Source organism: Aedes albopictus, chromosome 3, assembly GCF_035046485.1.
Source record: "Aedes albopictus strain Foshan chromosome 3, AalbF5, whole genome shotgun sequence".
Lineage (NCBI taxonomy): Eukaryota > Metazoa > Arthropoda > Insecta > Diptera > Culicidae > Aedes > Aedes albopictus.
Window position 1 is genome coordinate 420,233,076 of NC_085138.1, and position 13,568 is coordinate 420,246,643.

The 13,568-nt window shown below is 44.5% G+C and overlaps 1 protein-coding gene and 1 long non-coding RNA gene across 3 annotated transcripts in view; both read right to left on the reverse strand.

Moving 5' to 3' along the window:
- LOC109403351 (helicase MOV-10) overlaps positions 1–12,987 on the reverse strand; it is a 28,613-nt gene extending 15,626 nt beyond the window's left edge. The window contains exons 1-5 of one of the 2 annotated variants that reach the window (XM_062856351.1): positions 12,740–12,984; positions 12,403–12,451; positions 5,829–6,666; positions 4,391–4,718; positions 4,015–4,328 (exon numbers count right to left, since the gene is read on the reverse strand). In XM_062856351.1, coding sequence (XP_062712335.1) covers positions 4,015–4,328; positions 4,391–4,718; positions 5,829–6,666; positions 12,403–12,451; positions 12,740–12,907 — 1,697 coding nt within the window. In that variant the 5' untranslated portion in view covers positions 12,908–12,984. Of the gene's footprint in view, positions 1–4,014; positions 4,329–4,390; positions 4,719–5,828; positions 6,667–12,402; positions 12,452–12,739 lie in introns of both variants that reach the window. The other variant, XM_062856352.1, reaches the window with a different exon arrangement.
- On the reverse strand, positions 9,525–10,859 carry LOC115267938 (uncharacterized). The gene is made up of 2 exons (XR_009999416.1): positions 10,454–10,859; positions 9,525–10,388 (listed from the first exon to the last, which is right to left on the reverse strand). It is a non-coding gene; the product is annotated as an uncharacterized LOC115267938 (long non-coding RNA).
- Positions 12,988–13,568: the final 581 nt, after the last annotated feature.

A 13,568-nucleotide genomic window follows, 5' to 3' on the forward strand; every position in this document is an offset into this window, starting at 1 on the left:
TCTTCAGTCCAACTTACTGTGTTATACCTTCTGTCAAAATATAAACCTGACGACGAGGGGTGGCCGAATGGAACATACATATATCACACTCTCCATCCTCGGTCGCGCCCAATGCTCGCCAAGTCACACTCCACCTGGTCCGCCCATCGTGCTCTCTGCGCTCCACGCCTTTTGTGCCAACCGGATCCGTTGCAAACACCAGCTTTGCAGGGTTGTTGTCCGGCATTCTTGCAACATGCCCTGCCCAACGTATCCTTCCGGCTTTGGCCACCTTCTGGATGCTGGGTTCGCCGTAAAGTGCAGCGAGCTCGTGGTTCATCCTTCTCCGCCACACACCGTTCTCCTGCACACCGCCGAAGATCGTTCTTAGCACGCGTCGCTCGAAAACTCCGAGTGCTTGTAGGTCCTCCTCGAGCATGGTCCATGTCTCGTGCCCGTAGAGGATCACCGGTCTTATTAGCGTTTTGTACATGGTGCATTTGGTGCGTGGGTGAATCTTTTTCGACCGCAGTTTCTTCTGGAGCCCGTAGTAGGCCCGACTTCCGCTGATGATGCGCTTCCGAATTTCACGGCTCACGTTGTTGTCAGCCGTCAGTAAGGATCCGAGGTAGATGAATCAGTGGCGATTCCCTAACCTCAAATCTACCTGTTCAACAAATGTAAATTTTTGAATTTTCTCAACAAATTGGCATGTAATTTGTAGAGAATGACGAGAATAGCCGTTTCCATCCATTTTCAATTGGAATCAGAACCTGAACTCTCCGCAATTACAAGTTTTAGGGTCGTTGAACAGGTAAAAAGTGAGGTTACGAGACGCCACTGAGATGAATTCCTCCACCACCTCGAAAGTATCCCCGTCTATCGTAACATTACTACCCAGACGGATCCGGTCGTTTTCGGTTCCGCCTACCAGCATGTACTTTGTTTTTGAGGCATTCACCACCAGTCCGACCTTTGCTGCTTCGCGTTTCAGGCGGGTGTACAGTTCTGCCACCGTTCCAAATGTTCTAGCGATAATGTCCATGTCGTCCTCAAAGCACACAAATTGTCCGGATTTTGTGAAAATCGTTCCCCGGCTGTTGAGCCCGGCTCGTCGCATCACACCTTCCAGCGCGATGTTGAAGAGTAGACATGAGAGTCCGTCACCTTGTTGCAGTCCCCGGCGAGATACGAATGAACTGGATAGTTCACCCGAAACCCTTACGCAGTTTTGCACACCGTCCATCGTTGCTTTAATCAGTCTAGTCAGCTTCCCAGGAAAGCCGTTTTCGTCCATGATTCTCCATAGCTCTGCGCGGTCGATACTATCGTATGCCGCTTTGAAGTCGATGAACAGGTGGTGCGTTGGGACCTGGTATTCACGGCATTTCTGGAGGATTTGCCGTACGGTAAAGATCTGGTCCATTGTCGACCGGCCGTCGATGGAGCCGGCTTGATAACTTCCCACGAACTCATTTGTTTTAGGTGACAGACGATGGAAGATGATCTGGGATAGCACTTTGTAGGCAGCATTCAAAATAGTGATCGCCCTGAAGTTCTCACATTCCAAATGTTCGCCTTTCTTGTGAATGGGGAAGATTACCCCTTCCTTCCACTCCTCCGGTAGCTGTTCGGTTTCCCATATCCTGACTATCAGCCGATGCAGACAGGTGGCCAACTTTTCTGGGCCCATCTTGATGAGTTCAGCTGCGATACCATCCTTACCAGCTGCTTTGTTGGTTTTGAGCTGGTGAATGGCATCCTTAACTTCCCTCAGCGTGGGAGTTGGTTCATTTCCGTCCTCCGCTGCACTGGCGTCGTCGTTCCTTCCGTTGCCGTGGGCTACCGTGCCTACGTTCTCCACGCCGTTCAGGTGCTGATCGAAGTGCTGCTTCCACCTTTCGATCACCTCACGTCCGTCCGTCAAAAGGCCTCCGTCTTTATCCCTGCATATTTCGGCTCGCGGCACGAAGCCGTTGCGGGATGCGTTGAGCTTCTGATAGAACTTCCGTGTTTCTTGGGAACGGCACAGCAGTTCCATTTCTTCACACTCCGCTTCTTCCAGGCGGCGCTTTTTCTCGCGAAAGAGGCGGGTCTGCTGTTTCCGCTTCTGTTTGTAACGTTCCACGTTCTGTCGAGTCCCTTGCTGCAGCATTACCGCTCTCGCTGCGTTCTTCTCCTCCAAACCCATTCTGCACTCTTCGTCGAACCATTCGTTCCGTCGATTCCGTTCCACGTACCCGATGGTGCTCTCGGCTGCGTCGTTGATGGCTGCTTTCACTGTACTCCAGCAGTCCTCTAGAGGGCCTCATCGAGCTCGCCCTCGTCTGGCAACGCGGCTTCGAGGTTCTGCGCGTATGCTGAGGCGACATCCGGTTGCTTCAGTCGCTCTAGGTTGTACCGTGGCGGTCGCCGGTACCGTACATTGTTGATGACGGAGAGTTTTGGGCGCAATTTGACCATCACCAGATAGTGGTCGGAGTCGATGTTGGCGCCACGATAGGTCCTGACGTCGATAATGTCGGAGAAGTGCCGTCCGTCAATCAGAACGTGGTCGATTTGAGATTCCGTCTGCTGTGGTGATCTCCAGGTGTAACGATAAGGGAGGCTGTGTTGGAAAAAGGTGCTACGTATGGCCATATTTTTGGAGGCGGCAAAATCAATGAGTCGTAGGCCGTTTTCGTTCGTCTGCTGGTGGGCGCTGAACTTACCAATCGTCGGTCTGAATTCCTCCTCCTGGCCTACCTGAGCGTTCAAATCTCCTTATGATGATCTTGACGTCGTGGCTTGGGCAGCGATCGTACTCGCGTTCGAGCTGCGCGTAAAATGCGTCCTTGTCATCATCAGTACTTCCGGAGTGTGGGCTGTGCACGTTTATTATGCTGAAGTTGAAGAATCGGCCCTTGATCCTCAACCTCCACATTCTTTCGTCGATCGGCCACCAACCGATCACGCGCCTCTGCATATCAATCATCACGATGAAAGCTGTTCCCAGCTCGCGTGTGTTGCCGCAGCTCTGGTAGATGGTATGATTACCTCTAAACGTTCGCACCATGGATCCTGTCCAACACACCTCCTGCAGCGCTACGATGCCGAACCCGCGGTCCTTCAGTAGATCGGCGAGTATGCGGGTGCTCCCAATGAAGTTGAGAGATCGGCAGTTCCACGTACCGAGTTTCCAATCGCAAGTCCTTTTTGTTTGCTGGGTTCGTATTATTCTGTTGCTGATTTTCTAGTAGCTTTTAGTAGCTTGGTTAGTCGAAGTAAAAATCGAAAAAATGGACAGAAGTGTTAAGCCACTATTGGCCTCCTGAAGAGAGATTATATTTTGTGAAATCCTATTTCGTATTTTAGTAATTGAATCGTTCCATCTGCAGATAATCATTTTTGTGAAAACCGGGTACAGCGGCCGTTCGTTCGTTGCAAACCCGCTCGTTGCAACGCTTTTTAGTTACAAGTCCGAATTGCAAAATTTGACAAGTTTTTGCAATTAAAAAGCAAACAAGTATCAAATTTGTGCTGTCAGTCATGCTAGCAGTGCATTTTGATGCAATTTAGTGTCAAAGTGACGTTACAATTAGCGAATGGCATTCGCTCGTTGCAATGTAAACATTTTGCAACGAGCGAATGGCCACTGTAGAAAAAAAAGCGATTCACCGGTAAATTTGGGAGCGGGACATTTGGCATAACGGTCATTTGGCATAATGGACATTTGGCATAACCGAAATGCACCCTTCTTTATTATACCAAGTGTTCATTTTGCCAAATGACCGTTATGCCAAATGACCTTATGCCAAACGGCCTTAGGCCAAATGACATTATGACAAATGGCACAGACCCGGTAAATTTGATATGGAACTGGTATTTCCCTTCAAATTTACAAATTTTCACAACAACCTCTACTTTTAATCGCCAATCCGATTGAAACGGTTACCACAATGTACATGTGAGGGATTGTACAGTAAAGAAGTAAGATAGAAAATACCAAAATAGCAGAATAGCGAAGAAGTAAAACATGAATCGAAACCAACTTACGATGTGAGCTCTTCCATTTCTGCGCCATGCTGTACCGGATCGGTTCCGGTTGGAAAAAGTATAACCTCCGCTCGACACTCAGCCAAACGTTCAAGTGCCTGTTGCTCTAGCTGAAAGGTAACCGAGTTGAACAAGAATCTGATGTTCACAACGTTCGCAACGGGTATAGATTGTTCTAACAAAATCAGAATTGCGTTCGTCTCCACGTACTCCACAATTCCTTGGACCACTTCTATTACTTGATTTATGGTGATGCTCAGCACCACGCGAACATCCTCGTTGATCAACGATGGTGGATTTTTAAACTGATCAATCTAAAAGGGGACAAAGTTGTGAATGATAAAATTTCAGTTATAGGTAAATTTAAAAATCCTACCGACAAAGCATACAAGGCTTGCTCGTATGTAGTGCCATCCTTGTGCTTCTTAAATTTCTTTTTCAGCTCGAGCTTCGGTCGATCAATCGTGTAACTTTCGAATTCATGGCGCTCGTGTTCTGCCCCAACCCGGTTCAGCAAATTAACCTGTTTGGAGTAGTTGCCGACGGTCAGCGAGGAACGATTCTTGGCTTCCTCCAAACGGCACAATACTTCGTACTCAGAGGGGCCATAGAAAGCGCTTTGGAGTTTGAAATTATGCTCATTTAACTTGCGAACCGCAGTTGGGATATCATAGATGGGAAGACGCGGCAAATTAAGGCGTGTCCTGTAGATTTATGAGCGTTTAACTTTGAACCAAGCATTAAAATGATAGTTGTGATCGCTTCGATGAGCAACATGACGTAGCGGAAATGAACATTGGTTGACTGTTTAGGACTACCGTGAACCGGGATAACTTGTAGCAATTCAGCTCATTACTACAAATCCAGTACTACACCGAATGTGCCCCATTCGGTGTAGTACTGGATTTGTAGTAATGAACTGAATTTTATGTCGTTTTCGTTTTTACGGTGGTGCTACACCGGTGCAGCACTTTTGCACCGAAAATGTTCGTTTTTGATTTTCGTGCTACACCGGTGTAGCACTTTTTCTGCACCGTTCAAGATAGTGCAGCACTCAAACATTCGAGAGTGTAGCAGGTGCGCACCGTGCCCACCAATCAGCATTTGCAAAGTTGTAAATATTTTGGTTTTTATTCACGCACACCAACGCAACTGCACCGAAAATGTTCGTTTTTTCTGTGAAAAGTGTAGCACGAAGTGGTGTAGCACCGCCACAAAAACGAAAACGACATTAGTATGGTGAGAAGGTCAATTCTCCGTTTCTGCAATGAATTGGTGCAAAAAGCGTGGATATTGTGATTTCTTGCTTAATTTGATGCTGTTTGAGCAAAACTTTGGGCAACAGTGTTGCTGTTTTCTCCATTTCTTGAAACATAAACAACAAAATTATCCAAGTATTGCTCAAACAGCATCAAATTAGGCAAGGAATCATAATACCCACGCTTTTTGCACCATTTCATTGCGGAAACGGAGAATTGACCTTCTCACCATACTAAAATTCAGCTCATTACTACAAATCTAGTACTACACCGAACATGCCCCATTTAAAAGCGAACGGTCGCTGCATGCTACAAGCTACAATACAGCGGTCGTTCACTTGTTGCAACATGTTCGCACACTGGACCACTGGACCTACTCTACACTAAACGAAAATGTCCTCCTTAAAACGAATGAATTATCATTCACAGTCATCCCGAATAGAATCCGCCCTTTTTCAACTGGCTGGGTCAACCGACTGAAGAATCACAGCTTTTACGGATGACTCAGGTAAGCGATCATAACCATCAAAAACCAGACAGACAATGTTCAATTACCCATTGATCCGAGTGCGCTTAGCACTCACTTTCTTGATGTGGTACTGCTCCACAACGTCGTAAGGCAAACGTACGTCCTCGATAGGATTCACCGTCACCAGCAGCGACTGCACACAATCATCGCTCACCTGCACCTCGATTTCGTCCTCGTAGTAGAAGCCGGGTTTCATCCGCAGAACCCCTGGTCCGGCGAAGATCGAAGACAACGACCCGTTGCCGTCGGAAGTGTAGATGGATTTGAGCAGAAGCGTTACCGCGGCGCAGTTTGTGATTTTGAAGACGAACGTGGATCCATTGCGATTAGACTTCTGTTCCAGTTTCAGCTGGAAGATTTCCCGAGAGATGACGTGGTTCCTGATGTCGCTACACAAAAGCGGAACTAGGGAACACCTCGTTCCATGGACGTGCCCCAAGTGCCGCTCCAGGGCGCTTTCCTTGAACGAAGTGCAGCAGAGAGGGCACGGGTTCCGGATTTCACTCTCGTGCTGCTCGGACGAGAATCGAACCAGCGTGGTAACCCGTTTTACATCCAGAACAACCTCAACCTTTTCGAATTCCTTTCGAGGCTGGTCCTTCGGTTTCTTTGCCGGTCCTTTACGATTCTTCGACCTGTTCTTCTCAGGGCGTACCGTTTCGGATTTCGTCTCAACGGTTTCAACTTGCTCGGGGGGTTCATTTTGGTTTCCTTCCGCTTTTTGTTGTTTATTTTTTTTCTTAGCCCTCTTCGAAAGGATTACTTTATCATGTTGAATTTCAGGTAAAATTCGCGACACATCCCTTTCATGTGTTTGCTTTGAAGCGACAACTTCCGGTCCTTGTGTTTCCCTCGGTGGTTCAACTGGAAAAATCGAATAGTAAAGAGTCTCGAGTATACCAAAGTGGCGAATCTTTGTCGTTTTGACAGGTCTCCTGCTCGATTGGAACTATGGGGATGGCACTGAATCGGCTGTTCCAATTTTGACGTTTCTCCTCTTTGTTCCAGGCTCGTTATCGAATAGGACTCAATCAGTGAAGTATTGTGGATTTACCGGCTACTTGTATTCTACCGGTCGCTTCAGTATGGCATCCAAAGTAGCCGTATTATAAAAAGAGTAACTTAAAAATGTTTTTAAACATTTTTATTGTATGCGCTATTCCTCGTTGCCACGAGCTATTCAGCGATATTCATTTTTTGACAATCAAGTTGATTTTTATATGAAAACGGATACTTTGTAACGGCTACTCAAGTAACCGGTAGAATACAAGTAGCCGGTAAATCCACAATACTAGATAGAAAGTAGTGAGCTGAATTTTTGTATAGTGCGATGATCAATAGGACAGATCGGTGAAGTATTTACTAGATTTGTAGTAATGTGCTGAATTTTAGTATGGTGAGAAGGTCAACTCTCCGTTTCTGCAATGAAGTGGTGCAAAAAGCGTGGGTATTATGATTCTTTGCTTTATTTGATGCTGATTGAGCAATTCAATTCAATTTAATTTATTTGTCCAGAATTCAACTTTCTTATATCTACTATTCACATTTACACTTCAGAGATTTGGTTTACCTTTCAACTGAGAGAATAATTCAATTCATATTATGAGACATAAATACACAGAACAAAAATTACTAGCTACTTTCGGCTATTTTAGGGAAAAGAATGCGAAAAACCCTAGATCTCAGATTAGGGGTAGGCGGAGCAATATGGACACCCTAAGGTTTTTGCCAACTTTACCTGGCAAGGTGTCAAAAAAGTTTAGTTTTTTGATACATGTATCCTTTTAATATCTATTTAGCATCTATTGCATAAGAATACTCATGAAGAAAAATTATTTATCCACTTCAAAAAATGTTTTGAAAAATGTTAGTTTTTCATGACCGTCTTCAAGCTTACGGGGCAGAATGGACACACCCATGGGGCAATATGGACACCATGAGACTTTTACGAATTTCATACATTATTCACACCTATAAAGTCATTTCATTACAAAACAACTGTTGTGGATGTATAATACGCCGAAGTAGTTCATTTTTGTTCAGTTAATTTAAATTCAGACTGTTTTGGATAAATCTTCGTTTTTGTCGGCATGTACAGTTGTGCCTAGAACAACTATTTTCCACTGCTGTCGTTTTTTGACCAATTTGTTTCACCCTATGTCTACTATAGTGAACATTTCACCGAAAATATACTGAAATCGAAGAATTTGGTTGGTTTGTGATTCAGGTTATATTTTTCCCTGGCCGCTTCTTTCAAAAAGGTGAGTGTCCATTTTGCCCCGGCAGCAGAAGATATTTCCAAACTTGATTTTAGATATAATAAAGAAGAAAATATAAACATGTTAAGCATGTAGATACAGCAAAACTACTTGCATGTGTTCTAGAAATATCAGGTTTTAATCGACCTGCAATAAATTAATCACTAAATCTTATTTTAGATGGTGAAAATTATAATTTTCATGCACAAAAAACGGAGGACGCAACTTGTTCGTGTAAAATCAAGTATAATTTTAATTTCGAATGTTTCTTTCCTGAAACTACGTTTTAGACAAATGCACTATATTCTCTATTCGTTAAAAGTTCAAAAAAGTTCGCATATTTCAAAATTTTGAGGGTGTCCATTCTGCCCCGGGTGTCCATATTGCCCCGCCTACCCCTATCTTAAAACTAGTATCACAGATGTTGAGGAAAGAGTGCTCCGATGAGCGGATTCGCTGACATCTCACAGGAAGTCCTGAAGGATCTCTTGGCTCGTTCAATGCTTGCATCGACGGTGTCGACTCCGGCCAGCTTGTGGAGATCATCGGTCGGATACCGAGGGTTTAAGTTGTGAACCATCTTGAGCAACTTGTTCTGTTTCACCTGCAGCCTTTTGCGGTGTGATTTAGCACAGTTTCCCCAAACCGCCGATGCATAGGTGATCATTGGTTGGATGACGCACTTGACCACCAGCAGCTTGTTCTTAATGTGCAGCTTCGACCGTCGATTCAGCAGGGAGTACAGCGCTTTGGTAGACCGATCAACCTTTCCGGCGACGTAGTTCACATGTTTGTCGAACTTCATCTTCTTGTCGAACAGCACTCCAAGATATGTGACTTCATCGTCCCATGTAGTTGGCTGACCATTGACCGTAATCGACCTACGGGGAAGGTGTCGAGCAGCACGCCTCTTCGTGAAAAAAATCGACTGCGTTTTTCCTGCGTTCAATTTGATTCGCCACTTCCGTTGGAACTCCTGGAGATTGTTCATCGCCGCTTGGAGGTGAGTAACGACTATTTCCGGATCTTTGTCCGACGCTAGGAAAGCCGTGTCATCCGCAAAGAATGCGTATGATACACCGTCTACCATCAGTACGTCAGAAGTGAGGACGTTGTAGAGAATCGGACTCAGGACTGTAGCCCCCTCGACTATGCTCAGTGGAAAAGGGGGATCTCCAGGGTCGGAATGAGGGGAAACCGGTAAACAACACTCACCAAAACTCAACTCTCCACTTCCAGCGGGAACTCGCATTAGAGCATATCCACAGATATGCTGTAGTTTGGTGGCAATCAATGGCAACTCATTAAGGGAAACATAACTCAAAGGCCACACTGCCAATGCAATTTTGGACGAAACGCAAAGAGAGAGAGGTATGAAGACTCCCTTCGAGTCCGAACGATACACAAACAAAACTAATAGTGAATGTTTCAACTTTCTGAATGAACTTACACAACAACCAGAAATTACGTGCACATCTTATATTACAAATATTTACAATTGTTTGGTTGTGAATTGGCCATGGCTTATTATCTAATGCTATTGTGACGTCACATTCTATGTCTACTACTTGCGGTTTTTGACTCTGGTTGGTACACTGCGGGCTGTCGGATTGTGGCTTGGGATCGTGGTGGTGACTGACGAGCTGTCAGAGCGATGGAGCTGATCGAGTGGAAATCCGGGACGGCGGGCAACGCCTGGTGACCACCGGGACAACAGATGACGTCAGTGGGTCCTAGTCCTCGTGACCTTTCTCAAACCCGACCGATGGTGTAACTTGTCAGTCGTTATATGGTCCACGGATTTGCCGGAGTACGTCCAGCGATCAATCGACGTCCGACGCTCAGTCTCCGAGGATCCTTGGTATGCCAATCAGCGACAAGATGGCTTCCTTGGTGAATGAAAGGATCACCGATACTCCTTTGTGGCTTATTGGAGGAATAAAGATGGCGTCCTTCCACAAAGCTGGCAAATAATATAAAAGAAAAAGGCCCTTTGTGGACCTACCACGGCCATTAGTCTTCCACAACGTGTTCTCACTTTTATCTTAAAACCGCATTTTAGTCGTATTAGGGAGTCTGTTTTAGCTTGTTTTTACTAATAAACACTATTTGTGCAAGTATTTACCTTTTTCCTGCTTGATTTTAATTTGTTCTGTGCTTGTATATGTTTGTTGCACTATACTCGGTGCAACTACCCTAGACTAAGACAATAGACTTTAAAGCATTTTTACATTTAGATTTCGTTTTAACACTACTAACCACTTTTTATAACTTTTAACACTACTAACAACACTAATTTTGACGTTTAGTTTACTGCTGTAATAGTATCTAGAATAAGACAATCAAATTATTGAAAAAATCACTATTAGCAAAAAATCACTATTTCAGCGAACCTTTTCGAACGTTAATCCGGCGCGCACTTACTGCTCGCTGTACGTTCGTAGCGAAATTGAACTGGCGAGTGCTAGCATGCCGAGATCGACCTGAAAATTCCCTTATGAATACGAGCAAATCCGAATTGCTCGTATTTAGACATTTATCGCTCTCTTGAGTACCACCGCCCCCTGGCCATGCCTCTGGATTGCTGCTTCGGCTGAGATCTTTTGCCGGCGCTCAAACCGCTGTTCAAAGACTGCTGGCTGGTGAGTGGTACCGTTGGAAAGGGTTGGGATTGTGTGAGTGGGAGAGTTTTTTAATTCTCTCTGTGAGCATAGTGAGCATAGCCCAGGGTTGTATCCTGGGGTTAATAATTTTTGTTTATTTGTGATGGAGTCACAAGGCAAATTCTGGAACCATCGGTTACAGGACTGATCCTTGAGGCACGCCAAAGGGGATGTTGTGGGTGCTGGAGTTTTCACCATTGACGGCAACCGTGAAAGTACGATTAGAAAGGAACGATTGCACAATCTTGACCAGGTAGAGTTGAAGATTCGAGCGGAAGAGCTTATACACGACAGCGTCTTGCCACACGGCGTCCTAGGCTTTTTCCACGTCGAGGAGAATCATGCCAGTCGATTTGCCGGTTCGAAATCCGTGTTTTACCTTTTGCGTGATGCGAGCGAGTTGGTGCACCGTTGAGTGTCCCGTTCTCAAACCGAACTGCTCCGCTGGAATGACTTCTTCCGTTTCCAGGTGACGGTTTAGTCGTGCGAGGATTACCCTTTCGAAAACTTTACTTAGGCTGCTCAGCAGACTTATCGGTCGGTAATTACCTGGATTGGTGATGTCCTTGTTTGCCTTCGGGATGGCTATCCCGTTGGCGTGTTTCCAACCGGTAGGAAAGTACCCTAAGGCCAGGCATGCGTTGAAAACTTTGGTCAGAACGACCAATCCTTTTCTTGGCAGGTGCCTGAGGCAGGTGTTCCCGAGTCCATCCTGTCCGGGAGATTTTCGATTTTTCAGCCTGCTGATGATTGATTTCACCTCTTTCGGCTTTACCAGGGCAGCGTTAGGAACGGGAGGGCTTGCACCGCGAATTTGGTCGATGGTGATATCCACCGCCGCCGAAGTTTCCGGATCACCTGGCTCTTCGTTGTATAATATTCTATTATACTATAATAGTACTTCACCGATCTGTCCTATTGATCATCTCAACATACAAAAATTCAGCTCACTACTTTCAATCTAGTACTTCACTGATTGCGTCCTATAGGACAAATCGGTGAAGTACTAGATTTGTAGTAATGAGCTGAATTTTAGTATGGTGAGAAGATCAATTCTCCGTTTCTGCAATGTAATGGTGCAAAAAGCATGGGTATTATGATTCCTTATCTAATTTGATGCTGTTTGAGCAAAACTTTGGGCAACAGTGTTGTTGTTGTTGAATCATAATACCCACGCTTTTTGCACCATTTTATTGCAGAAACGGAGAATTGACCTTCTCACCATACTAAAATTCAGTTCATTACTACAAATCTAGTACTACACCGAACGTGCCCCATTGTGCAGAACTTAAGATCCCAGTACACAGGGTCAAATTTGTGTTCCAAAAGAAACCAATGCTCAAACATCTCGTTTGACTCGATCGAATGTTCATTAGTGTCAAACAGATGTTGTTTCTTGAGTTCTTTCCTTGTCAAATATTTGACCCTTTGTACTTTAGGCCTTTTATAGTCATACATATTTAGAGAACTGTGCTGCACGCATTGGTTAAAAAAATTAGAGATTATTGAAAACGCGCACCCATTGGCCGCATTGCAAACTCATTGGAACGCTTTTTAGTTAACGCAATTTGAAAGCAATCAAGTATGTCAAATTCGTGCTGTTAGTGCATTTTGATGCACTTCAGTGTCCAAAGTGACGGCTAGTGACCCTAGTTTTGTAAAAATATAATGTTACTTACCATTAACAAGAGCAACATGGAGAGAACGCGGATCGATTTGTCGCGCAAACTGAAAAACAAAAATTAAGAGAAAATTAAAATAGTACCTAGTATTTTTTGTGTTTTGCGAATGTAATAAAAGTTACAAATTACCGTTATCAGATAGAGCGAACACCGATCTTTCAGATAACGGTGTTCATTTAACAAAAGACCTCTTGGGCCCTTTTCAAATGTTGCTCCAGATTTGTAAACAAGCATTAACAAATAAAATTTAATGATATCATAATTTCGTTTTTTCAACAATTTGTTTCGTTGACTCCACTGTGCGTCCGCAGCCAAAGTTACCCAAAGTACTCACCGATATGAGGGATTTGACAAGGTTGATCATTTTACCGGTGAACACGGGATATGCATCTTTAACCAGTTTCACAGTACGCACAATATATGCAATCACTATATTCAGTATTTTTTCCACTATTTTCACATCAAGCTTCCTTATCCCGATCCAAAACTGCGGAAAACCCATTCCACTTTGCGGGTGGCTTCGGCTTTGTTGCGATCGTTGCGATTGGAAAAACAGTGAGCGTCGTGAGCATCCAGCACCAGCCGTTAATTTTATTGATAACGGGAAAGGATAACGGATTTTTGCTTCCGGTGCACGGTAAAAATCAACAAGTCAATGACGGACACACGGAGAAACTGAAAAACTAAAAAATCTCGCGTTTAGTATTGCGATTTTTTTTTCGACTTAGACTTTGATGCAATAAATTTCGTCGTACTCAGATTTCGATTTCGATTTCGCTGTCAATCTCAGTCGCAGGGTTTTTGCAACTCGCCCGATAATGTTAGTTTTCGCCGGCCGTCTCAATGTTTACAATTAAGGTCTTTTGTTCTCGGTCCACCAGCTGGTCATGTTTACACAACAAAACCAGCTGGTTCACCGATGTTTACGTTCATTCTCATTGTTCTCAGCTACCAGCTGATTATGTTTTCATAACAAAATCAGCTGGTTTCGCCTGAATCGAGGAAAGAAGGCGAAAAGGTGTCATATATGTTAGGTTAGTACCATATTAGGGCGAGTTCAATTTCGTCGTCAAAGTCTGATTATTCGTAAAAAATACAATACCAGACGGGCGTAACTGCACAATGGTGGATGGTGCTGTACGAGGTGCTTTGTTCGTGAAATA